Below are 25,149 nucleotides of genomic sequence, written 5' to 3' on the forward strand. Positions count from 1 at the left end.
ACATTAACTTTCATATATTACCTACTTGGATGAAAGGGTTTTAATTACTGGCAGATATTCACACAACATTTTGTATACTAGAAAAACTGATGTAGAATTTACATACTATATCTACTAGGAAAAGGCAATGGCACCCCACTCCAGTACTCTTGCCTGGAAAAATCCCATGGATGGAGGAGCCTGGTAGGCTGCAGTCCATGGGGTCGCTGAGGGTCGGACATGACTGAGCGACTTCACTTTCACTTTTCACTTTCATGCATTGGAGAAGGAAATGGCAACTCACTCCAGTGTTCTTGCCTGGAGAAACCCAGGGACGGGGAGCCTGGTGGGCTGCCGTCTATGGGGCCACGCAGAGTCTGACACGACTGAAGTGACTTAGTAGTAGCAGTAGTAGTAGTAGTAGAAAGGAAAAAAAACAATTTTCCCTGGACCGTGGAGGTGGGAAAGAGCACTATCATTGCGTCTGTTGAATAAAATGACCTTTAGTCACCAGGGTCCCAATTTCATTTCCTAGGCCATGTTCTCCATGAATGTCAGTTCTTGCCTTGTTCATGTAGAAGGATATATACAGAAGCAGTGACCAATCTTTCTTCTTTCACAGTTACATACATGTCAAAAATTATTCACATGTGGAGTTCACACTCATGTATTCCCTCAGAATCATATGGAACTAGATACCCCTTTGCCTCTCAGTCAGGAAATTACAAGTGATTCAACTAAGAAAAATGATGGCATTGGAGCAATAGCAGTAAATACATCCTGATTTATATGAAGAACAGGCAGATGACTTGAGTTTTTTACTAATAGTCAAAAGTTATTGTTGCATGTAACAACTTATGACATGGCAGTGTGCCTTGATACCAGGTCTCCGAATCACTGTTATACAGTACTAATTCAAAATTCTTTTTTTTCTCGTGTATGGTATGGATAAGGCACACAGGAAAAAAACTGGTTTAACTGTATGTATAAAAGGGCAGGGATACACAATTTCAAATATACATCAGTGGCTAATGTCAGAGTTCTGAATACTGTGACCATCAATTCACAGTTAAATAAATTGCATAAACAAGTTAATTTGTTGATATTGTGGCTTCTCTTAGTGCTATTTGTTTATAAAAAATAAAAAGTTATCCACATATAAATGTTTCACATTCATCTCTGACAATTAATAGCTAAATAATATTCAACTAATAGCTACCAGAGCCACCTACTTCATCTATAAAATTGGAATTCCTTATTTATACCCTAAATTTAGGATCTCGAATATTTTTCTTTGAAGATACTCTCCCCACAAGCATGGATTTTGTGGAAAGACTAGGCACTGAAAGTCCTTTTCTGTTTTATTTAGCCCTTAGACATCATCTAAAAAGAGAATGCTTGGAACTTCTAGCTTACAGTTTGAAAGCAGGCTATACACTCTTTTGTGAATATTTCTTGAAGTTCATTAAAGAAACATGAGCAGGATAAAATACAAGTGATGGTTTGATGTCAAAACTTTCTTCTTTTGGTAGTATTGTCCCATAGTCTATTAATGCTTTTGTTTTTTAGAAAACGTATTAAGAGTTTTCAAAGATTTTAACTTTTTGAGTAAAAAAAGAGAAAAAGAAACTAATGAAAAGTGTGGTGAAAATTTCCACTTTGAGGAACCAAGAAAGCAACATTTAATTTGCCTTTTTTTTAAAATCTGATTTTATTTTTAAACTTTACAATATTGTATTAGTTTTGCCAAATATCAAAATGAATCCACCACAGGTATACCCGTGTTCCCCATCCTGAACCCTCCTCCCTCCTCCCTCCCCTACCCTCCCTCTGGGTCATCCCAGTGCACCAGCCCCAAGCATCCAGTACCGTGCATCGAACCTGGACTGGCAACTCATTTCATACATGATATTATACATGTTTCAATGCTATTCTCCCAAATCTCCCCACCCTCTCCCTCTCCTACAGAGTCCATAAGACTGATCTATACATCGGTGTCTCTTTTGCTGTCTCATACACAGGGTTATTGTTACCATCTTCCTAAATTCCATATATATGCGTTAGTATACTGTATTGGTGTTTTTCTTTCTGGCTTACTTCACTCTGTATAATAGGTTCCAGTTTCATCCATCTCATTAGAACTGATTCAAATGTATTCTTTTTAATGGCTGAGTAATACTCCATTGTGTATATGTACCACAGCTTTTGTATGGGAAATGTCCTTGTCAAATTATTCATAATTGACCTAGATTTTGTAAAATTTATTTTATCATATAAAATTAGTTTTTGAAGTCTTCCTACTGCTATCAGTTTCTTTTAAGGTAGTGAAATGAAAATCACTCAGTAGTGTCTGACTCTGCCTGCCAGGCTCCTCTGTCCATGGAATTCTCCAGGCAAGAATATTGGAGTGGGTAACTATTCACTTCTCCAGGGGATCTTCCCAACCCAGGGATCAAAGCCAAGTCTCCCACATTACAGTTGGATTCTCTACCATCTCAGCTACCAGAGAAACCCATATTCAGCTTCATGTTAAGTAAGTTTATCCAATTTGAATGTATAATGAAAGTGAAAGTTGCTCAGTCATGTCCAACTCTTTGCAATGCCATAGACTACACAGTCCATGGAATTCTCCAGGCCAGAATACTGCAGTGGGTAGCCTTTCCCTTCTCCAGGGGATCTTGCACCCAGGTCTCCCACATTGCAGGTGGATTCTTTACCAGATGAGCCACAAGAGAAGCCCTTTAATGTATAATAAATGATACAAAAGAGGCATTATAGAGCATTGTGTTTCAATAGTTTATGTATAAGTATGTAAGTTATAAGTTATGTATAAGTGTATAAGTTAGTGTATAAGCATGAACTGTTCTTTCTACAACAGGCTTGCTCGATATAATAGGAAATAGTAACATAAAATAGTAACTGAAATGGTAACAGAAAACTTGAGGCTTTAAAGACAGGGAAATAACCTAAATGTCCATTGATCGATGGATGGATAAAAAATATATAGTGTATTATAATACAGTGAAATACTATTCACCATACAAAGAAAGTAACCTGACAACTTGAGACAACACGGATGGACATGGAGGGCAGCGTATTAAGTGAAACAAGCTGGACAGGGGATGACAAACATTGTACGATCTCACTTACACTTGGAATCTTAAAAAAAAATGGCACTGGTAGGAACAGGGAATGAATTGGTGATCGCCAGAGGTGAGGATAGGGGTTGAGGAAACGGGAAAATGTGGTACAAAGGTACAAACTTCCGGACACAGGATAAATAAGTTCTGGGAAGACATGGTGACTACAGTTAACAATACTGTTATCATATATTTGAATATTGCAGAGAGCATATCTTAAAAGTTTTCATCATAAGGAAAAACTGTGAGGTGATTAATATTAACTAAATTTATTATGATAGTCATATTGTAATACACAAATATATAAAATCATTATGTTGTTCACTTTTAATATAGTGTTATATATCAATTATATCTCAATAAAACTGGAAAAACAAACAAAAAAGAAAACCTCAGGCTTTAATAGATACAACTCAGGCAGTGTGTTCTGCTGTCAGGATCACAATGTTTGAAATGAGCACTCTGATTCTAATTAGCTTAAATTTCCTAATTACATGCAGATGATCAGTGGAACCCATGTTCATTCATTTCTTTTTCAAGTTGATGGCACACAGTTATTATCTCTGCAGTCAACACTTTGGAGTCCACTGATTTTAATTATATCCTTTATTTATAAAACAACATGCTTATGATATGTAGAGATATGCCTTAATCTTTCAGAGTCCTTCTGTTGTGAAAGTTCTATAATTCTTGTTAGAAGCAAAAAATTAATATGATCAAAGGTAATAAATGCTTTCATTGAGTTCAGAGAAATACACATTTACTTAAAACCAAATATATTTAAATATAGTCAAATTCTGATTTAGATTTATGCAGCTAGATTCCTCTCTCCCTCAGTTGGCTACTGATAAATGCCATTAAATTATTAGTTCAGAGACTCAAGTTTACACACATTGTTAATGGGTTCACTCTGGGCTTCCCTGGTCACTCAAATGTTAAAGAATTTGCCTGCATTGCAGGAGACCTGGGATTTGATCCTTGGGTTGGGAAGATTCCTTGGAGGAGGGCATGGCAACCCATTCCAGCATTCTTGCCTGGAGAATTCCATGGACTGAGGAGCCTGGTGGGCTATGGTCCATGGGGTCGCAAAGAGTCAGACACCACTGAGGGACTAACACTTTCACTTTCACTAATTTTTCTGCATTTCTTTTTGAACATTATTCTTCCATGACTGAATAATGTGATTAACACTTTTCCAACAATCTGTAAATCCCTTGTAAAACATGTCTGGCATGTTAAAATGTAGACTTTTGTCTCTTTTCATTTTATATGTTTGGTTGCAAATGCTCAGAGCAACCAAAACATATTATACTACCTTAGTTTAAGCATGCATGAAGTTAAGCTTGTGCTTCAATGAACTCTTCCTAAGTGTAGTAGTCTGAACAAAGTCTGTCACACTAAAAATATGCTTTAATTAACACTCAACTAATGAAAGAATACAGGATGAAATCATCTACCAATATCTCTTTTTCTTCCCCTGAAAAATTTCCAAATCTACTATAGTAGATGTTTACATGGCTCATTAAATAATACAGCTTTGCTAGAGATCTGAGAGAAGTCACAAAATTAGGAGCATAATCCAGCAACTACTTTGGACAGCAAAGTGCAGAAGAAAGGAACAAAGAAAAGAGGTTACTTACACGGTGAGGGTGAGGTCAGGAGAGAAATCAAACAACAACAAAAGTTCCTACCTGAATTGAAGTATATAACATACAAGTATTTCCGTTAACTCATTATCACTTAAGCCCGCTTTATTAGAAGAGTTAGAGTTTCCAAAATTTAAAAAAGAAAAATCAGTGGTGTTTCCTAAGGAGTTCAAATAATGCTGTTATTCCTATCAATAGTGTAGATAAAGTGGTATGTGTAAGTAGTAATAAAGTGTTCTTCTGGGACCAAGAAAGATCATAAAACCTAATAACAGTTTTACTGTTCTAGCTGGTTGGTTGAAATACTTCTTACCCTCTTTGTCCTTCAGTTTCCTCATGGAGATAATAATAGTACTTACTTTTTAACGTTTTCAAAATTATATATCACAGTGCCTAGAAATGTAATTTATAAATTTAACTTCTATGCAGAGTTTATATCATGCAAAATGCCAGGCTGGATGAGTCACAAGCTGAAATCAAGATTGCAGGGAGAAATAGCAACAATCTCAGAATGCAGATGATACGACTCTAATGGCAGAAAGTAAAGAGGAACTAAACAGACTCTTGGTGAGGATGAAAGAGGAGAGTGAAAAAGCTGGCTTAACACTCAACATTCAAAAAGCTAAGATCATGGCATCCAGTCCCATTACTCCATAGCAAATAGATGGGTAAAAAGTGGAAACAGTGACAGATTTTATTTTCTCGGGCTTCCAAATTACTGCAGCTGGTGACTGCAGCCATGAAATCAAAAAACACTTGCTCTTTGGAAGAAAAGCTATGACAAATGTAGACGGTGTATTAAAAATCAAAAACATCACCTTGTTGACAAAGGTCCTTATAGTCAAAGCTATGGTTTTTCCAGTAGTAATGTGTGGATGTGAGAGTTGGACCACAAAGAAGGATGAGTGTCAAAGAACTGATGCTTTTGAATTGTAGTGGAGAAGACTCTTGAGAGTCCCTTGGATAGCAAGAAGATCAAACTAGTCAATCCTAAAGGAAATCAACCCTGAATATTCATTGGAAGGACTGATATTAAAGCCGAAGCTCCAATACTTCGGCCGCCTGATACAAAGAGCTGACTCAGTGGAAAAGACCCTGATGCTGGGAAAGATTGAAGGCAAAAGAAAAAGGGGTAGCAGAAGATGAGACAGTTAGATGAACTCCCCAGGTTGGTAGGTGCCCAATATGCTACTGGAGATCAACAGAGAAATAATTCCATAAAGAATGAAGGGATGAAGCTAAAGTAAAAACAACATCCAGTTGTGGATGTGACTGGTGATAGAAGCAAGGTCTGATGCTGTAAGGAGCAATATTGTATAGGAACCTGGAATGTTAGGTCCATGAATCAAGCAAATTGGAAGTGGTCAAACAGGAGATGGCAAGAGTGAACGTCGACATTCTAGGAATCAGCAAACTAAGATGGACTGGAATAGGTGAATTTAACTCAGATGACCATTATATCTACTACTGTGGGCAGGAATCCCTTAGAAAAAAATGGAGTAGCCATCACAGTCAACAAGAGTCTGAAATGCAGTACATGGATGTAATCGCAAAATGACAGAATGATCTCTGTTCGTTTCCAAGGCAAAGCATTCAATATCACGGTGATCCAAGTCTATGCCCCGACCAGTAATGCTGAAGAAGCTGAAGTTGAACGGTTCTATGAAGACCTACAAGACCTTTTAGAACTAACACCCAAAAAAGATGTCCTTTTCATTATAGGGGTTTGGAATGCAAAAGTAAGAAATCAAGAAACACCTGGAGTAACAGGCAAATTTGGCCTTGGAGTACAGAATGAAGCAGGACAAAGACTAATAGAGTTTTGCCAAGGGAATACACTGGTCATAGCAAACACCCTCTTCCAACAACACAAGAGAAGATAACTTGGGAATCATCATTTGGGGCTTAAGATTAGAATTCCAGGTTTGCCACTTACTGACTAGGTAACTTTATACAAGTTTTTAAGATTCTCCTATTTTGTTTTCTCATCTATAAGATGGGACTAAAACTTCCTGCTTTACAGAGTTGATATAAGATTTAAATGCTATAACGCAGAGCATGTGCTCAACGCTGGACTTGGAACATGCTTCATGATTTTCGACTGGCATATAGTATGATAGGGACTAAGGAGACAGGAGAAATCTAACTTGAGTGTGTCACATTTACTCCTGGGCTGATATCCTCTCCCTGCCCTTTTGTCTTTCTTGCTCAAATATTGCAGTGCTCTTCCCTCACCTTGTTATTAATCAGAAATGGACATGCCTAACAATTACTCATGTTTCATTTAGAAAGGCATTTGTTAAAATCACCATCTCTGTTTGCAAAGTGCCTCTGAGACTGAAGATATACTTCTTGAAAACATTTTGTAGAAAAGATTTCATGATTTAAAAAACTGGTTTCATGATTTTAAAATACTGTCAGCTGTACTATTAGCTTCTTTTTTTCCTGAATATTGAGATTTGGTCTTAGAGGTCTGTTGCTTGCTCTTAATATGATCTTCATCTTCTCTTAGTGTTACTGAGAACCATTTCTTTTATTTAATATAATTAAATTACTCAGTTGAAGAAAGCTATAATGTTCACTTAATAGTATGTTCTTTGAGATTTTCCCAATTATTTCAGTTGAATGCTTATTTTTTTTAGATCATATTTTTTTTTTTTAGAAACACAGACTGGAGAGACCTTTAAAACCCTCACAGCTTTATGCCTTTCTCTGTACACTCCAGTGCCTGACAATAGTATGTAGATTTTTAAATTGCCCCTATAAATAATTCCACCTGAGTCCCATTTGGTCTGGCCTTCAAAGCCACATTAAATGCCATTTTAAAGGCCAGCCCACATGCCCCTGAGAAAACTAATTCAGCTCCATCTTACAATAGTATTTTATTGTGTTCATTCCATAACTTTTGAACTCAATGAACTTTCCTAAGTAATTATCACAGACAAGAACCGCAAAAATAAGAATATGAACAAAGCAAGAGCCTATCAGAAGTAGAAAGATAATGTACATGGAAAGAAAATGTAGTAGGAAGCTTAGTGAGTCTTTTCTGGAATTGGGATGAGACACATGTAACCTCAGATGCTAAAGTGAGGTTGCCTAGCTAAAACCACAGAACTATTAGGAAATGGAGAAACCCAATTTTCTGACCCTTTCCTATTACTCTCCTCTAGCCGTCTTTGTGGGATTATTTAGCACAAGGAATGTGTTGGAAGAGGCTGTCAGCTTAGCAGATGGATGTGCTGTGGCGTCGCCCTCCAGCCTCGGCTGTCACTAGGAGCGAAGTGGGAGTGTCATTTCCCCCTCGAGCTAAGTATCATAAGAAGCAAAACAGCTGTTGCAGAGTACAGATGCTTACTTCTCACATCCCAGCTGGATGCTGTGGAGCTTCAGAATTTTGTAGGATGACCCAGTCCCACACTATGCTACTAGAGCAGAGACCAAAATAGTTTTTGAAGACATACTATACTTCTAAATCTTGGTGGATCAGAAAAGTGAAATAATATTGTGGGCAAAGCAGACACTACAGAAGGTAGGTTTGAATAGGCTTGCTGGGATCAGAGCTGATAAAGCTGCCTGCTAGTAGGAGATAGGATACTCTCCAAAGAACCCAAACAGGATGTGGACAAATGCCATCTCGTGGGGCACTCAATATTTGCTTGAGAACCACAAACTGCAACACCTGAAGTGGATGTCCACCTTCTTCTTTTCTGACCTGGGAGTTGGAATAGAATTTGGAGCTCAGAGAGGAAGCAGAAAGAAGCAAGAAAAGAGAAATCATAACCCTTTAGTCAAGCCTGCACTAGGATAGAGGGACCGAAGCATAGAACTGGATATGAGCTGCAAGTTTTTATTAAGCTAAAATGGAATTGTTTAATACCTGAAAAATGAGACTGTCCTAATACCTAAAAATCTTTAGATAATAGTTGGGCCTGAAGCCATACTTGAGATGAAGCATACTGGAAAACAATGGTGGGAGAAGAATAAAACTTATTAATATGTTTAAACTCTACCAAGTTCAGCATGTTTAATAAACCAGTTACCTAGCTATAACATGATATAGTACAGAAACTGCTAAGGCTAGAAAATATTTTCTTCTGATTGTTTACTTGATACTCATATTTATTTGGTTGAGCATTAACCTCTTAAATATAAGTATATATTTTCCTTATTTGGCCAAAAATTGTTGTTTAGTTGCTCAGTCATGTCCGACTCTTTGTGACCCCATGGAGTGTAACCTGCCAGGCTCCTCTGTTGATGGGATTCTCCAGGCAAGAATATTGGAGTGGGTTGCCATTTCCTTCTCCAGGGATATTCCCAACCCAGGAATCAAACCTCATCTCCTGCATTGGCAGGTGGATTCTGTACCGCTGAGCCACCAGGCAACCCCTCTATGGCCAAAAATATATGTGACATTTTCCATATTAACATCCAAAGAGAATGACAGGACAGAATATAATGCAATAAGAAACTGGAAAGTTATTGAATTTGCAACAATTTGCAAGTTGTTTCATTTCCTTTCATTATAAGAACCTCCTCCCCCACAAAAAAGAGGCTACATGTTGCAACAATATAACAATCCACTATGGATGAGGCTCAGTTCAGTTTAGCTCAGTTCAGTCATTCAGTCTGTCTGACTCTTTGCGACCCCATGAATCGCAGCACGCCAGGCCTCCCTGTCCATCACCAACTACTGGAGTTCACTCAAACTCACATCCATTGAATCAGCGATGCTATCCAGCCATCTCATCCTCTGTCAACCCCTTTTCCTCCTGCCCCCAATCCCTCCCAGCATCAGAGTTTTTTCCAGTGAGTCAACTCTTCCAAAGTACTGGAGTTTCAGCTTTAGCATCGTTCCTTCCAAAGAACACCCAGGACTGATCTCCTTTAGAATGAACTAGTTGGATCTCCTTGCAGTCCAAGGGACTCTCAAGAGTCTTCTCCAACACCACAGTTCAAAAGCATCAGTTCTTCGGCGCTCAGCTTTCTTCACAGTCCAACTCTCACATCCATACATGACTATTGGAAAAACCATAGCCTTGACTAGATGGACATTTGTTGGCAAAGTAATGTCTCTGCTTTTCAATATGCTATCTAGGTTGGTCATAACTTTCCTTCTCTCAGCCATGTCCAACTCTTTGTGACCGCATGGACTCCAGCACACCAGACCTCTCTGCCTATCACCAACTTCTGGACTTTACGCAAACTCATGTCCATTGAGTTGGTGATGCCATCCAACCATCTCATCATGTGTTGTCCCCTTCTCCTCCTGCCTTCAATCTTTCCTTAGCTGGATAAAAAAAAAAAGCAGCATAGAGAGGCCTTACATGGAGGTGAGGAGGGGCTTGTAGCAAAGACGCACCCTGTACTGTGCACCACACTTTGAAAGTCTCTCTTCATTCTCTGACCACTCAGGTGGGCTGACAGCCCAGGCTGGATGATGCAGTCTACTGTGGAGACTTCTCAACAGAATGGTGTCTTGAAGAAGCCCACTACAAGCCAAGAGACTAGATAATGCTTACTATGTTGACAAACATATATTTAATCTGAAAATTTTCCTCTATATGAAAATGGCAACTCATGCATGATCACTATTGTTTAAATTTCTATTTAATAAAGTAATAATATTTAAATTCATGATAAAAAATAATAGTAATAACTCGCTAGTGTTAAGCACTTACCATGTGTGCCAAGCTCTTCACCTGCATTATCTTATTTAATACAATAGTCGAATGGAGTAGATTGCTATATAATTTCTATTTTACAAGTGAGAAAATTAAGCCTTGAACAGTGCATACAGCTTACCTATGTTTATTGCTAGTAAGCGGCAGAGAAGACCATTAATCCAGATCTGCCTAACTCTGAACCTGAAACTATTAATTATAGGTATTAAGCAGCACCTTCTTTTATTTCTTTCTCTATCAATTCATTACACTTTGAAATAAAAAAGCAAGTATTGAGATTAATATCAAGAGCTTTGATAATAGAAATTTTATACAACAGAGAAAACCAAATCTTTCTAAATTGTAGATTACATAGTGAACACAATCTTTTCTCCTTTGCATCTATCTTTCAACAATTGCTGTTATAAATATGTAACTTACAGAATATTAAGGTTCAATTAAATAAGAGAATTGTTCAATTAAATGAGAATTGCTGTTGCTAAATTCATATTTACATATTTTTTTATTTCTATGAGAATGTATATTTCAAATTCATTTCTTAAAGTAAGATTTTTCTCTCTTGATTATTATCTTTTTAAATGGTAGAAAAAGATTCCCACTATTCAATACAAAGTTACATAGTAACTTAAAGATTGTAACCCATTTTCAAAATTAAACACAGAGTTATATCTACCCCCCTCCCCCGTTGCTAACTCACTAAAACTTTTAAGAAAATTGAGCTATAAATAAATAAATATAAACATACATTAAAGTGTAAATATATACAGGTATCCCTTGCTTTTCAAAAGTTTGCTTTACAGCACTTTGTTTTATCTACATTAGTAACTGCTTCACTAACTGAAAGAAGTCTGAAGAGATTTTCACTTCTATGAAAAAAGGTGAAAAATGAAAACTGAAATGAAAATTCCAAAGAAATTGAGCACTAAATGAAATGAAAATTCTTCACTTGATGGCATTTTGACTTACAAAATTTTCATAGGAATGCCTTTCTTTTGTATAGCTGGGGAAACCTGTATTTGTATGACTATTTTGACATCCTAATTATAATACGTTGACTAAACCAATTTATCTTATATTTATTGACTACTAAGAGTATTTTGATGACTATAAAATTCAAAATGTATCCTATAAGATATTGCAAGGAAAATTTAACTTTTTGGGACATGTGGACAAAGAAACAATCTAAGGTAAAAACGCTTTACTAAAAGTGCTTTGGGTTTAGAATATTCTAGTAAAGAGGAGAATTTAAAGGGACATACAGCTTTCAACTCAGTATCCTGAGTGTGAGACCTTTTCTCTTCCAAGCAGCTCCACTGCTTTTTAAAGATTACTTGGTCCATTAGAACAGCGTCATCTTTTAAAATACAGGACATGTACTCAATAGAGGCAGAGTGCATCACTTGAGAAGATGTCTCAGGATGTTGGTGTCCCTTTTAATCTGTGCTGCCTGACAAAACAGGGACAAAACTCAACACTTGGTTCAACACCGTTAGTAGCTCTAGCCTTGTGTGTTACCAAAGCATAAGAAGCATAAAGTGCACAGCATAGCCTTCCTCCACTCATTTTCAGAAAAGAGTATTTCATGCATTTTCATGCTATTCCTCTTCTCTTCCGTAAGATTTTAATGGACTAGAGTATGTCATGTATATAGAACTCATGATAAAATGGAGAGACAGGCACTATATAATGGAAGTAGCAGCAGAAATAGATGAGGGGCAAGTCTTTTAAAATGCATCATCTGAATACGATTTAGCTTGAAATGTGGCAGTGTTTTTGTTAAAGTACTTTTTAATAGCACAAAGAGATTTATACTATTGAAAGTCTAAAAGGATTAGTCATCCCAAATGGATTATTTATTTTTGAAATGAATATTTATAGAGAGCATCTGAATTAGGCAGTAATCTTTGCCTTTGTTTAAACACAATTAACAATATGCAAAGTAAGGCAGTGCTTTTTAGAAAATATGTGAGCCTAAGTACTAATGTTGGCAGTCATTTCAATATCTGCACAGTGAGTACATAAAATGAGGAACAACTAACCTGTTATACTCTTAATTAATGAACACCTGTACACAATGAAAGCTTGGCTGATTTTACGAATGCATGGAAATACAACCAAGCAATTAATGTTTAATTTAAAATTCACACTATTGAAAATGTAGCAAGAAAAAACAACTTGTAATTGGCAAAGCACAAAAGCAGAAAGTTGGATTTTTCTGTGAATGAATCATTTCCAATGTATTAGGCTACTCTATTTTTAATATTTTTGGTGCTTAATTTTTATATGAAAAGAATTTGAACATCTTTTAAATGATTATTCTCACTTTATGAGAATTATTGTAATTCTCACATTAGGTAATGATTATTCTCACTTTCTGATTCTTTTCTTTCTTTCTGTTTTTAAAGAATGAGACAGTGTATTTTAGAGAAAGAACCAACACTTTCAATGGTTTATTATAAACTGCATTCGGTTTCTAAGAAGTCACAAATCACATTTTTTGGTCCAATTCAATAATTGTGATACAAAATGTATGCATTTCATTCTTAGTCTCCTATGTACATGTTTCTCTGACCTCGGTCCTGGTGTGGGTGGCAGCATATAAAGGAAAGGAAACTAACAGTCATTTTTAATCTTTCAACAAAGACATACTACCAGTGCCAGACATTGTTCAAGGTGAACAATGAAACAGTGAACAAAAAAGACAAGATTCTCCCCCTTACTGTACTTATACTGTAATGATTGAGATTCATGTTATCACTGAGTGTAAAGACATTAATGTTCCTCCCTCTTGTATCTGTAATCTACCCCCTCTTCATTTCTCTATTGTTTTCATTATTCTCATCAACATTGTTGATATTCGTGTTTGCCTAAACTAGTCCCTTACCAAATATGTTTTACATACAATTTAATAGGGTCATAAAGGATATAAATCTCAATAAGACTTTGTCCAAAGTAATCAAAACTCTATTAACAACTTTTTAATTCTGCTTCTTTCAAGTGATAAACAAGATACCTTAAAATTTGTTTTTAAATAAAGCTGTTAATCTTGCTATGTGGTCTTTATAAACATTCTGTCAGAGACACATTATTCTAAATGACTGGAAGCATGCTGGTGTTTTCTAAGTTGGTCAAGTTAAGGCAAAATTTGTCTTTTCAAAGTATAATTTATAGCAGGTCAGATGGTGAAGGCAGCATAAAGAATTTTAAGAAAGTGCCTATAATTAGAGGTAACTGCTAACACTGGAGAAAAAAAGGGTGAGCCAAACTATTCTGAATTTTACAGACCTGCTATATTGAATGAGTACATAACTAGAAGAAGAAACTAACATCTTCAACTTAACCTGAAGATAAGTGCAAGGGTTGGGGGGAAATTTAAGCATCTAGATGTTCAAGCTGGTTTTAGAAAAGGCAGAGGAACCAGAGACCAAATTGCCAACATCCGCTGGATAATCGAAAAAGCAAGAGGGTTCCAGAAAAACATCTATTTCTGCTTTATTGACTATGCCAAAGCCTTTGACTGTGTGGATCACAATAAACTGTGGAAAATTCTGAAAGAGATGGGAATACCAGACCACCTGACCTGCCTCTTGAGAAACCTATATGCAGATCAGGAAGCAACAGTTAGAACTGGACACGGAACAACAGACTGGTTCCAAATAGGAAAAGGAGTACGTCAAGGCTGTATATGGTCACCCAGCTTATTTAACTACATCATGAGAAACGCTGGGCTGGAGGAAGCACAAGCTGGAATCAAGATTGCCGGGAGAAATATCAATAATCTCAGATATACAGATGACACCACTCTTACGGCAGAAAGTGAAGAGGAACTAAAAAGCCTCTTGATGAAGGTGAAAGAGGAGACTGAAAAAGTTGGCTTAAAACTCAACATTCAGAAAACGAAGATCATGGCATCTGGTCCCATCACTTTATGGAAAATAGATGGGGAAACAGTGGAAACAGTGTCAGACTTTATTTTTGGGGGCTCCAAAATCACTGTGGTGACTGCAGCCATGAAAATAAAAAACGCTTACTCCTTGGAAGACAAGTTATGACCAACCTAGGTAGCATATTCAAAAGCAGAGACATTACTTTGCCAACAAAGGTCCGTCTAGTCAAGGCTATGGTTTTTCCAGTGGTCATGTATGGATGTGAGAGTTGGACTGTGAAGAAGGCTGAGCGCCGAAGAATTGATGCTTTTGAACTGTGGTGTTGGAGGAGACTCTTGATAGTCCCTTGGACTGCAAAGAGAGCTAACCAATCCATGCTAAAGGAGATCAGCCCTGGGATTTCTTTGGAGGGAATGATGCTGAAGCTGAAACTCCAGTACCTTGGCCACCTCATGTGAAGAGTTGACTCATTGGAAAAGACCCTGATGCTGGGAGGGGTTGGGGGCAGGAGGAGAAGGGGATGACAGAGGATGAGATGGCTGACTCGATGGACTTGAGTCTCAGTGAACTCCGGAAGTTGGTGATGGACTGGGAGGCCTGGCGTGCTGCGATTCATGGGGTCGTGAAGAGTCGGACACGACTGAGGAATTGAACAGAACTGAACTGAACTGAGACCTGTATTTGTGGATAAAAGGAGAAAAAGTTCTTAAAACAAATAAAATGAAATTATTATCTTAAAGGAAATAGTTTTATGATGTCCAGGTAAGTGAATTTGGAAAGATTACACTAAAGCAATACTGGTTAATTCAAATTGCTTTAAAAGTGATTATTTGCTGTATTACTCAAGGAAAAAAAACCAGGGCTCTGTGACAACCTAGAGGAGTGGGATGGATTGGGAGGTGGGAGGGAGGTTCAAGAGGGAGAGGAAATATATATATACATGTATGACTGATCCATGTGATGTATGGCAGAAGCCAACACAATATTGTAAAGCAATTATCCTTTAATTAAAAATAAGTAAATTTTTAAAAAACGATTAAGGGGCATACCCAATAGAATTCTGACTCTCCAATATTCTTACCTGCTTCATTTGTGCGGATCATTCGAGATGGAGTGCTTGGGTCTCCAGTCCCAATTGGATTGGTGGCCACCACTCTGAATTCATATTCTACCCAGGGATTCAGCTCCACCGCCATGGCTGACTCCATGTCCCCTGTTATGATTTCTGGGACTATGGAGAGGAAGGAAATTTCATGTCATTAGGTGAACTTTATTTTCTTGGGCTCCAAAATCACAGCAAATTGTGACTGCAGCCATGAAATTAAAAGACACTTCCTCCTTGGAAGGAAAATTATGAGCAATTAGACAGCATATTGAAAAGCAGAGACATTACTTTGCCGACAAAGTTCCATCTAGTCAAAGCTGTGGTTTTTCAAGTAGTCACATATGGATGCAAGAGTTGGCCCATAAAGAAAGCTGAGTGCCAAAGAATTGATGTTTTTCAACTGTGGTGTTGGAGAAGACTCTTGAGAGTCCATTGAACAGCAAGGAAATCAATCCAGTCAATCCTAAAGAAAATCAGCCCTGAATATTCATTGGAAGGACTGATGCTAAAGCTGAAGCTCCAACACTTTGGCCATCTGATGCAAATAACTGATTCACTGGAAAATACCCTGATGCTGGGACAGATTGGTGGCAGGAGAAGGGGATGACAGAGGATGAGATGGCTGGAGAACATCACTGACTCTGGACATGAGTTTGAGCAAGCTCCAGGAGTTGGTCATGGACAGAGAAGCCTGGTGTGCTGCAGTCCATGGGGTCACAAAGAATTGGACACAACTGAGAAACTGAACTGAATTGAACTGAGGTGAACTAGAAATGCTTATAGATTGCAATCAAAGATATTAGGCCCTGACAGACATGACAGGCTTCTGCATATACCCTTATATCACGTGGTCATGTGTCACTTCCAGTCTCATCAGTAAAACAAAAATCAGTCTTCAGAAGTAAGCAGTAGCACATGTCAAAGTCTGTTATAGTTAGAATTCTTTCATCTCATCTTTATGTATAGATTGACACAACACTACTTGCCATTTTCTACACTAAAATCTTTTTTGTCAACCCTTAAACCCCAAGGAAGATGCCAACCAGTGCTTCAATTTAAGCAAACAGTTCTTGTATTTCTAGGGAAATTTCTTGAGCAGTTTGCCTCTCCCAGTTCTGCCAAACATGCTCAGCCACTTGGCAGTTCCAAGCAGTGGTTTAAGAATATATCTCTCTAATTTAAAAACTCCAGTTTGTGGTTTCCAAGTGGAAGCTCTGAACTCTCCTTGGAGTGACTTTTGTACTACATTTAGATTTTTATTAAAACATAAAACTGTGTGTCAATATAATTACCACATAGTAAAGCATTTTTACATAGTGTTTATGCTCTATCTGGGACTGCTTTTCTTGTTCCCTCTTCTCTGCTGTCTAGGAAATATTTCTGGAAGAACATTTGTTCCAGAGGTGAAAGTGCGGAAAGTGCAAAACCTCCCTATGAAGTGCAAACATCCTCTGAATTTATAGCTGCCCTGATTTCTGTTTAAGCATGGCAGGGCAGTGTTGGGGAGGGGAGAGGCTTTGGATTTGATGACGCTGTAGACTTTTACTACAAGGTGAAATAAAATGCATCTTGCATTTCCCATGAAAATCTCTCTTGAAATGCAACAAGAGAATGTTACTAAATAATCAGTTCAGTGAAAGGTGAATGCTCAGAGCATAGGCATTGTGGGCTGCCTGACCCATCTCACAGCCCTACAGAGCTGACTTTTTAAAGCAATGAAGTGAAAACATGAAAAAAATGTCTGTCCTCTTTTGCTGCACTGGCAAATGAGCAACATCCCTGAAGTCTGAGTGGTAGAGGATTAAGGCCACTGTTCAGTACACCATTTGGCAGAATTCTGAGCTGTGTCTGCCAAACATAAAGGTGGGAAGAAGAGATACCAAGACACTCAGCTCTCTCGAGACCCAAGAACAAACTGATTCACCAGTACTTGCCTTGGGTCCATCAGGACCTTCTGTTTCATTGACTTCTGTTTAATGTCAGTCACTCCAAATAACTCCGGACATAGAGGTCATCCCTCATCCTTTACTCTAATCCCTATAGAACTCTGTCTGTCTCAATTGCCATCCTTCCCTAATATTTAAAAGCCTTGAACTGAACTAAACCCTTATTGCATTAGCGAAAGGATGCAAAGATAAACAAGATGCTATACCTGATCTCCACACCCCACACCCCATGTTCATAGTCTGGGTGAAAAGACCAGAGGGAACCACAATACCATGTATAATAAACATCAAACTCGTGAAAAAAAAAAAAAATAGCCTGTGACTATGATCTTTGGAATTCATAATCCATCACTAGCAAAATCCCCTTGTTCGCATCTTTCTTCCATCAATTTGCTTCGAACGTTTTACTCCAGGAGAAAACTGAGTCCCCTCTGAGGCAACTTCATGCCTCTCAAGGGGTAGCCCTCTTAAAATACTGTATAGAAGAGTAACCAGTCCAGCTCAGTTGTGTCTCTCTCCTACCAGCTGCCTTCCCCTGCCAAGGTCTCTAATACAGGCATGCAGATATTTTTCCACTTAAAAACAAAACAAAATTCTTTTAAATTTTTCTTGCCTTCCAACCTTCACCCATTCTCTATGTTTCTTTTACAGCAAAGCTTCTTGAGACTTATTAATATTTGTCCCTTATTTGCTGTCTCCATTTATTCTCTTTTAATTCACTCTTGAAACTTCCTGAGTGGCACAGAGGTAAAGAATCTCCCTGCCAAAGCAGGAGATGCAGGAGACATAGGTTTGATCCCTGGGTGGGGAGGATCCCCTGGAGGAGGGAATGGCTACCCACTCGAGTATTCTTAACTGGAAAATTCCATGGACAGAGGAGCCTGGCAGGCTACAGTTCATGGGGTCACAAAGAGTCAGACCTGACTGAACACACACACACACACACACACACACACACACACACACACACACACACACTCACTCTCGGACTCACTGCAGTTAGGCTCTCACCTCCAGCAATCCACTGCTCCCGTCGAGATCACCAGTGGCCTCCAATTCTAGAACACTGTGCTCACGTCTCTGTTCCTTATTTTATTTGTTCCAACATCATGCTTCGGCACAGTTAATCATTCTCTGCTCTTTGAAATGCTTTTCAAAACTTCCGCTCCTCTTGTTTCCAATTATGCCTCTTCAGTCTGCGTTGCTACTTTCTTTTTATCTTCCAGATGCACCACAGTTCTACTAACTGCTTTTTCTTTTTTATTGTACTCTAAGGTGATCGTATCCAGTCTCACGGTTCTAAATGCCTTCTGTATGCTGATGGCTGTAACATTTTCAGCTATGAACTTCCTCCCTAGACTCCAAATTCATATGCCCTATAATCTATTAAACATTTCCATTTAGATAGAGTTAATCTTAATTTCCTCCCCTACTTCTGCAGTATTCCTTATTCGGTGAATGACAATTGCTATATCCCAAACTTTGAGCCATCCTGTATTTCCACATTTTTTATCTTGTCCTACTCCAATTCATAAGCAAATTATGACATCTCTGACTTCAGAGTGTTTTGATTTTTTCACTTCCACTTGCAGTAAGACTTCTTAAAATAGTTGTCTACATTAACTTTCCCCCCATTTTCTCTTGAGCCAATTCTTATGAGTCTTTAGTCCTTAAAATTTTACTATATCTTCTAGTATCAAGCTCATGAATGACCTCTGGTTTGTGTAAATCAATGATTAATTCTCATTTCCTCATAATAGTTGCCAAATCAGAAACATTTGACCCAGTTGATTACTTTCTCTTCCTTGCTAGATTTTATTCTTTAGTCTGTCAGGATATCACATTGTCTTTTTCTAAAACTAAATGGCTGCTTACTCTCTATATCTTTTAGTTTAATCCTCTTTTCTACAACCTCTTACTATGGGAATGCTTGAGGGCTCAATTTTCATACTCCTGTTTTCTTTGTTTTATGCTTATATCCTTGGAGAGTGCATGCAGTCTTATGGCATTAAATGCAACATATGCCAATAATTTCCTAATTTATATCTTCATTCTAAACCTCACTCTTAAACTCTAGTCTCATACATCTAGGTGTCCTTTGATCTCCCTAAAGTCCTAGTCTCCAAGTACAGTTATACAGGGGTTAGGATTTCGACATACTAATTTTGGGTAAACACAAGTCAGTCCAAAACAGGCAGGTAGTGATTTAAAATATTTAAAATTTAAATATATTTTTAATACACTTGATGTACAACACTATGTTAGATTTCAGGTGTATTACATAATGATTTGACCTTTGAGTACATTCTGAAATGACTGCCATAGTATGTCTAGTAACCATGTGTCCCCAAACAAATATATTACAATATTACTAACCATACTGTTACTCTTATGCTGTATATTACATGCTTGTAACTTGTTTATTTATAATTGGAGGTTTGTACCTCTTAATCTCCTTCACTTACTTTACATCCCCCAACCATAACCTTCTGATAACACCAGTCTATTCTCTATATCTAAGAGTCTGTTTTCATTTTGTTTTGTTTGTTTGTTTGGTGAATTTCACATATAAGTGAGATCATGTGGTATTTGATTATTTCGTTAGCATAAGACCCACCAAACCCATCCATGTTATCAAATGGCAAGATTCCATTTTTATTATAGCTAAGCAATATTCCATTGTGTGTGTGTGTGTACCGAATATTCATTATCCATCTATCAATGAACACTTACATTGCTTCTGTATCTTGGCTATTGTAAATAACGCTTCAATGGATATTGGAATGCATACATCTTTTTGAGCTAGTGTTTTTATTTTATTTGGATAATACCCCAAAGTAGGATTGCTGGATTGTTTAGTAATTCAACTTCTGAATTCTTTTGAGAAAGTTATTACTGTTTCCATAGTGGCTATACCAACTTACGTTCCTATGAAGAGTGCACAAGATTTTCCTTTTTTCCATATGCTCATCAGCATTTCTTATTTATTGCCTTTTCACTGAAAACAATTCTCATAGGTGTGAGGTAATAGCTCATTGCAGTTTTGACATGCATTTCTCTGTGATTAGTGATGATGAGCATCTTTTCATGTGTCTCTGCCCATCTCTATGTCTTCTTTGGAAAAATATCTATTCAGATCCTCTGCCTATTTTTTAATTAAGTTTAACATTGTTGATGATGAGTTGTATGAGTTCTTTCTATATTTTGTATATTAACCCCTTATTAGATGTATAATTTGCAAATATCTTCAAATATTTCAATAAACTACCTTTTTGTTTTGTTGATAGTTTCCTTTGCTATGCTAAAGTTTTTAGTTTGATGTAGTCCCATTTGTTTATTTTTTGCTTTTGTTGCCCTTACCTGAGAAGATAGATCCCAAAAAATATTATCTCATGCTGAAGAGCATATTATATTTTCTTCTAGGAATTTTATGGTTTCATTTAAGTCTTTAATCCATTTTGAGTTAATTTTTTTGAATATGGTGTGAGAAAGTAGTCCAATTTGATTCTTTTGTATGAAGCTGTTCAGTTTTCCAAGCATTATTTACTGAAAAAGGTTTTCTTTCCCCATTTTATATTCTTGCATCATTTACCATAGATTAATTGACCATATGTGTATGGGTTTATTTCTGGGCTCTCATTTCCATACTATTTTGATTACTGTAGCTTGGAAGTACATTTCAAAATCAAGGAACATGATACCCCAGCTTTTTGTTTTCTTGTTCAATTGTTTAGGCTATTTGGACGTTTTGTGTTTCCATACAAATTTTAGAAGTTATTTGTTCTAGATCTATGAAAAATGCCATTGGTATTTTGATAGATACTGGATTGAATCTGTAGATTGCCTTAGGTAGTTTGGTTATTTTAACAATATTAATTCTTTCATTAAATCATTTTCTATGTATAGTATAGTATTATGTCATCTGAAAACTGAGTTTTACATCCTTACCAATTTGGATTCCTTACATTTATTTTTTTGCCTGATTATTATGGCTAGGACTTCCATAAAGGTGGTATAAGTGGCATTCTTGGTTTGTTCCTGATCTTAGAGGAAATGCTTTCAGATTTCCACCACTGAATTTGATGTTAGCTGTGGGCTTGTCATATATAGATTTTACTATGTTGAGGCATATTTCCTCTATAGCTATTTTGTTGAGAATTTTTGTTATAAATGAATGTTGAATTTTGTCAAAAGCCTTTCTGTATCTATTTTGATGATTATATGACTTCTATTCTTCAATTTTTTAGTATGTTATATATCACAAGGATTGATATGGGAATATTGGATCATCTGTGCATTCCTGGTATAAATCCCACTTGATTTTGGTGTGTGATTCTATTTATGCATTGTTCAATTCAGCTTGTTAATATTATGTTGAGGATTTTTGAATGTTTTCATCAGTGATATTGGCATATATTTTTCTTTTCTGTATTTTTTTTTATCTAGTTTTAAAATCAAGGTGATGCTTCCCTCACAGAGTGATTTTGGAAGTGTCTTTATCTCTCAATTTTTTGGATAGTCTGAGAAGAATAGGTGTTAACACTTCTTTAAATTTTTTGACTTCTGAGGCACTAGTTGTAAAGACCTGCCAGCCAGTGCAGGAGACATAAGAGACATGGGTTTGATCCCTGGGTTGAGAGGATCCCCTGGAGGAGGGCATGGCAACCACTCCAGTATTCTTGCCTGGAGAATCTCATAAACAGAGGAACCTGGCAGGTTACAGTCCATAGGGTCACAAGAGTCAGACATAAGTGAAGTGACTTACTTAGCATGCAAGTATGAACATACATCAGCAGATCAATGCATTTTTTCTTTAAAAAAATTATTTTATTTATTTTTTGGCTCTGCAGGCTCTTAGTTTCTTGATCAGGGATCTAACCCACAGCTTCTGCACTGGAAGTGTGGACCCTTAACCACTGGACAGCCTGGGAAGTCTCCAGCCTTTAGCTATTTAGTAGTATATTGTTTACCATCCATGTGTTTGTGTTTTTTTGCAATTTTTATCTTGTAGTTGATTTCTTATCTTAAGTCATTGTAGTTGGAAAAGTGCTCAGTATTATTTAATTCTTCAAAAATTTGTGCTGTGGTCTAGCATGTGGTTTATCCTGGTGAATAATATATGTGCGCTTCAAGAGAATGTGTTTTCTGCTATTTTGGATGGAAAGCTCTGTAGATATCAATGAATCCACATGGTGTAATGTATCATTTAAGGACAGTGTTTCCTATTGATTTCCTGTCTGGAAGCTGAGTCCATTAATATAAGTAAAATCTTAAAATCCTCACTACTATTGTGTTACTGCCAAGTTTTCCTTTATTTTGTTAATATAGGCTTTATGTATACAAGTGTTCCTGTGTTGTATTTATGTATATATATATTTATATTTATAATTGTTATATTTTCTTTTTGGATTGATCTCTTCAACAGTACAAAATATCTTTGTTTGTTTCTTGTTACATTCTTTGCTTTAAAGTCTATTTTGTCTAACATAAGTGTTGATACCACAGCTTTCCTTTTGTTTCAGTGTGCATAGAATACTTTTTTCCAGTATGAAAAGGCAAAAAGTTATGACACTGAAAGATGAACTCCCCAGGTCAGTAGTGACAAATACACTAACTGGAGAAGAGTGGAGAAATAACTCCAGAAAGAATGAAGAGGCTGAGCCAAAGCAAAAACAATGCCCAATTGTGGATGTGACTGGTGATGGAAGTAAAGTTTGATGCTGCAAAGAACAATATTGTATAGGAATCTGGAATGTTAGGTCCATGGATCAAGGTAAATTGGAAGTGGTCAAACAGGAGATGGCAACAGTGAACATTGACATTTTAGGAATCAGCGAAATAAAATGGAGGGGAATGGGTGAATTTAACTCAGATGACCGTTACACATACTACTGTGGGCAAGAATCCCTTAGAAAAAATGGAGTAGCCTTCATAGTAAAAAAAAAAAAAAAAATGAGTTCAAAATGCAGTACCTGAGTGCAATCTCAAAAATGACAGAATGATCCCTGTTCATTTGCAAGGCAAACCCCTCAGTATCACAGTAATCCAAGTCTATGCTCCAACCACTAACTTCAAAGAAGCTGAACAGTTCTATGAAGGCCAACAAGACCTTCTAGAACTAACACTAAAAAAAAAAAAAAAAAAAGTCTTTACAAGATAGGGGAATGGAACGCAAAAGTAGGAAGTCAAGAGATACATGGAGTAGCAGGTAAGTTTGGCCTTAGAGTACAAAATGAAGCAGGGGAAAGGCTAACAGAGTTTTGCCAGAGAAATACTTCGATTATAGCAAAAACCCTCTTCCTAAAACACAAGAGATGATTTTACACATGGACATCAGCAGTTGGTCAATATCAAAATTAAACTGACTCTATTCTTTGCAGCTGAAGATGGAAAAACTTTATACAGTCAACAAAACAAGACCAGGACCTGACTGTGGATAAGATAATGAACTTGTTATTGCAAAATTCAGGCTTAAAGAAAGTAGGGAATCCATCAGCAGATGAATGGATAAGAAAGCTGTGGTACATATACACAATGGAGTATTACTCAGCCATTAAAAAGAATGCATTTGAAAAAGAGACACTGATGTATAGAACAGTCTTATGGACTCTGTGGGAGAGGGAGAGGGTGGGAAGATTTGGGAGAATGACATTGAAACATGTAAAATATCATGTAAGAAACGAGTTGCCAGTCCAGGTTCGATACATGATACTGGATGCTTGGGGCTAGTGCACTGGGACGACCCAGAGGGATGGTATGGGGAGGGAGGAGGGAGGAGGGTTCAGGATGGGGAACACATGTATGCCTGTGGTGGATTCATTTTGATATTTGGCAAAACTAATACAATTATGTAAAGTTTAAAAATAAAATAAAATTAAAAAAAAAATCAAAGTTCAAAAAAAAAAAAAAAAAAAGAAAGTAGGGAAAACCACGAGACCATTCAGGTATGATCTAAATCAGAACTGTTATAATTACACAGTGGAAGGGACTTCCTTGGTGGCTCAGATGGTAAAGCATCTGTCTACAATGTGGGAGACCCAGGTTCGATCCCTGAGTTGGGAAGATCCTCTGGAGAAGGAAATGGCAACCCACTCCAGTACTCTTGCCTGGAAAACCCCATGGATGGAGGAGACTGATAGGCTACAGTCCATGGGGTTGCAAAGAGTCAGACATGACTGAGCAACTTCACTTCATACAGTGGAAGTGACAAATAGATTCAAGGGATTAGATCTGACAGACACAGTGCCTGAAGAACTATGGACAAAGGTTCATAACATTGTACAAGGGGCAGTGATCAAAATTATCCCCAAGAAAAAGAAATGCAAAAAGGCAAAATGGTTGTCTGAGGAGGCCTTAGAAATAGCTGAGAAAAGAAGAGAAGCTAAAGGCAAAGGAGAAAAGGAAAGATATATCCATCTGAATGCATAGTTCCAAAGAATAGCAAGGAGAGATAAGAAGGCCTTTCTCAGTGATCAGTGCAAAAAAGTAGAGGGAAAAGTAAAATGGGAAAGACTAGAGATCTCTTCAAGAAAATTAGAGATACCAAAGGAATATTTCATGCAAAGATGGACACAATAAAGGACAGAAATTGTATGGACATAAAAGAATCAAAATATATTACAAAGAGGTGGCAAGAATACACAGAAGAATTAAATAAAAAAGATCTTAATGACCCAGATAACCATGATGGTATGATCACTCACCTAGAGCCAAACATCTTGGAGTGTGAAGTCAAGTGGACCTTATGAAGCATCACCACGAATAA

General features: G+C 37.1%; 1 protein-coding gene across 2 annotated transcripts in view; it reads right to left on the minus strand.

Annotated features, from left to right (window-relative positions):
- The window catches only part of CNTN5 (contactin 5), a 1,681,138-nt gene that overhangs the window by 63,507 nt on the left and 1,592,482 nt on the right, over positions 1-25,149 (minus strand). For both annotated transcript variants that reach the window (XM_070803337.1, XM_070803338.1), the window contains exon 18: positions 15,415-15,564. In XM_070803337.1, the coding sequence (XP_070659438.1) occupies positions 15,415-15,564 (150 nt within the window). The remainder of the gene's footprint in view (positions 1-15,414; positions 15,565-25,149) is intronic.

Source organism: Bos indicus, chromosome 15 (genome assembly GCF_029378745.1).
Source record: "Bos indicus isolate NIAB-ARS_2022 breed Sahiwal x Tharparkar chromosome 15, NIAB-ARS_B.indTharparkar_mat_pri_1.0, whole genome shotgun sequence".
Classification (NCBI taxonomy): Eukaryota; Metazoa; Chordata; class Mammalia; order Artiodactyla; family Bovidae; genus Bos; species Bos indicus.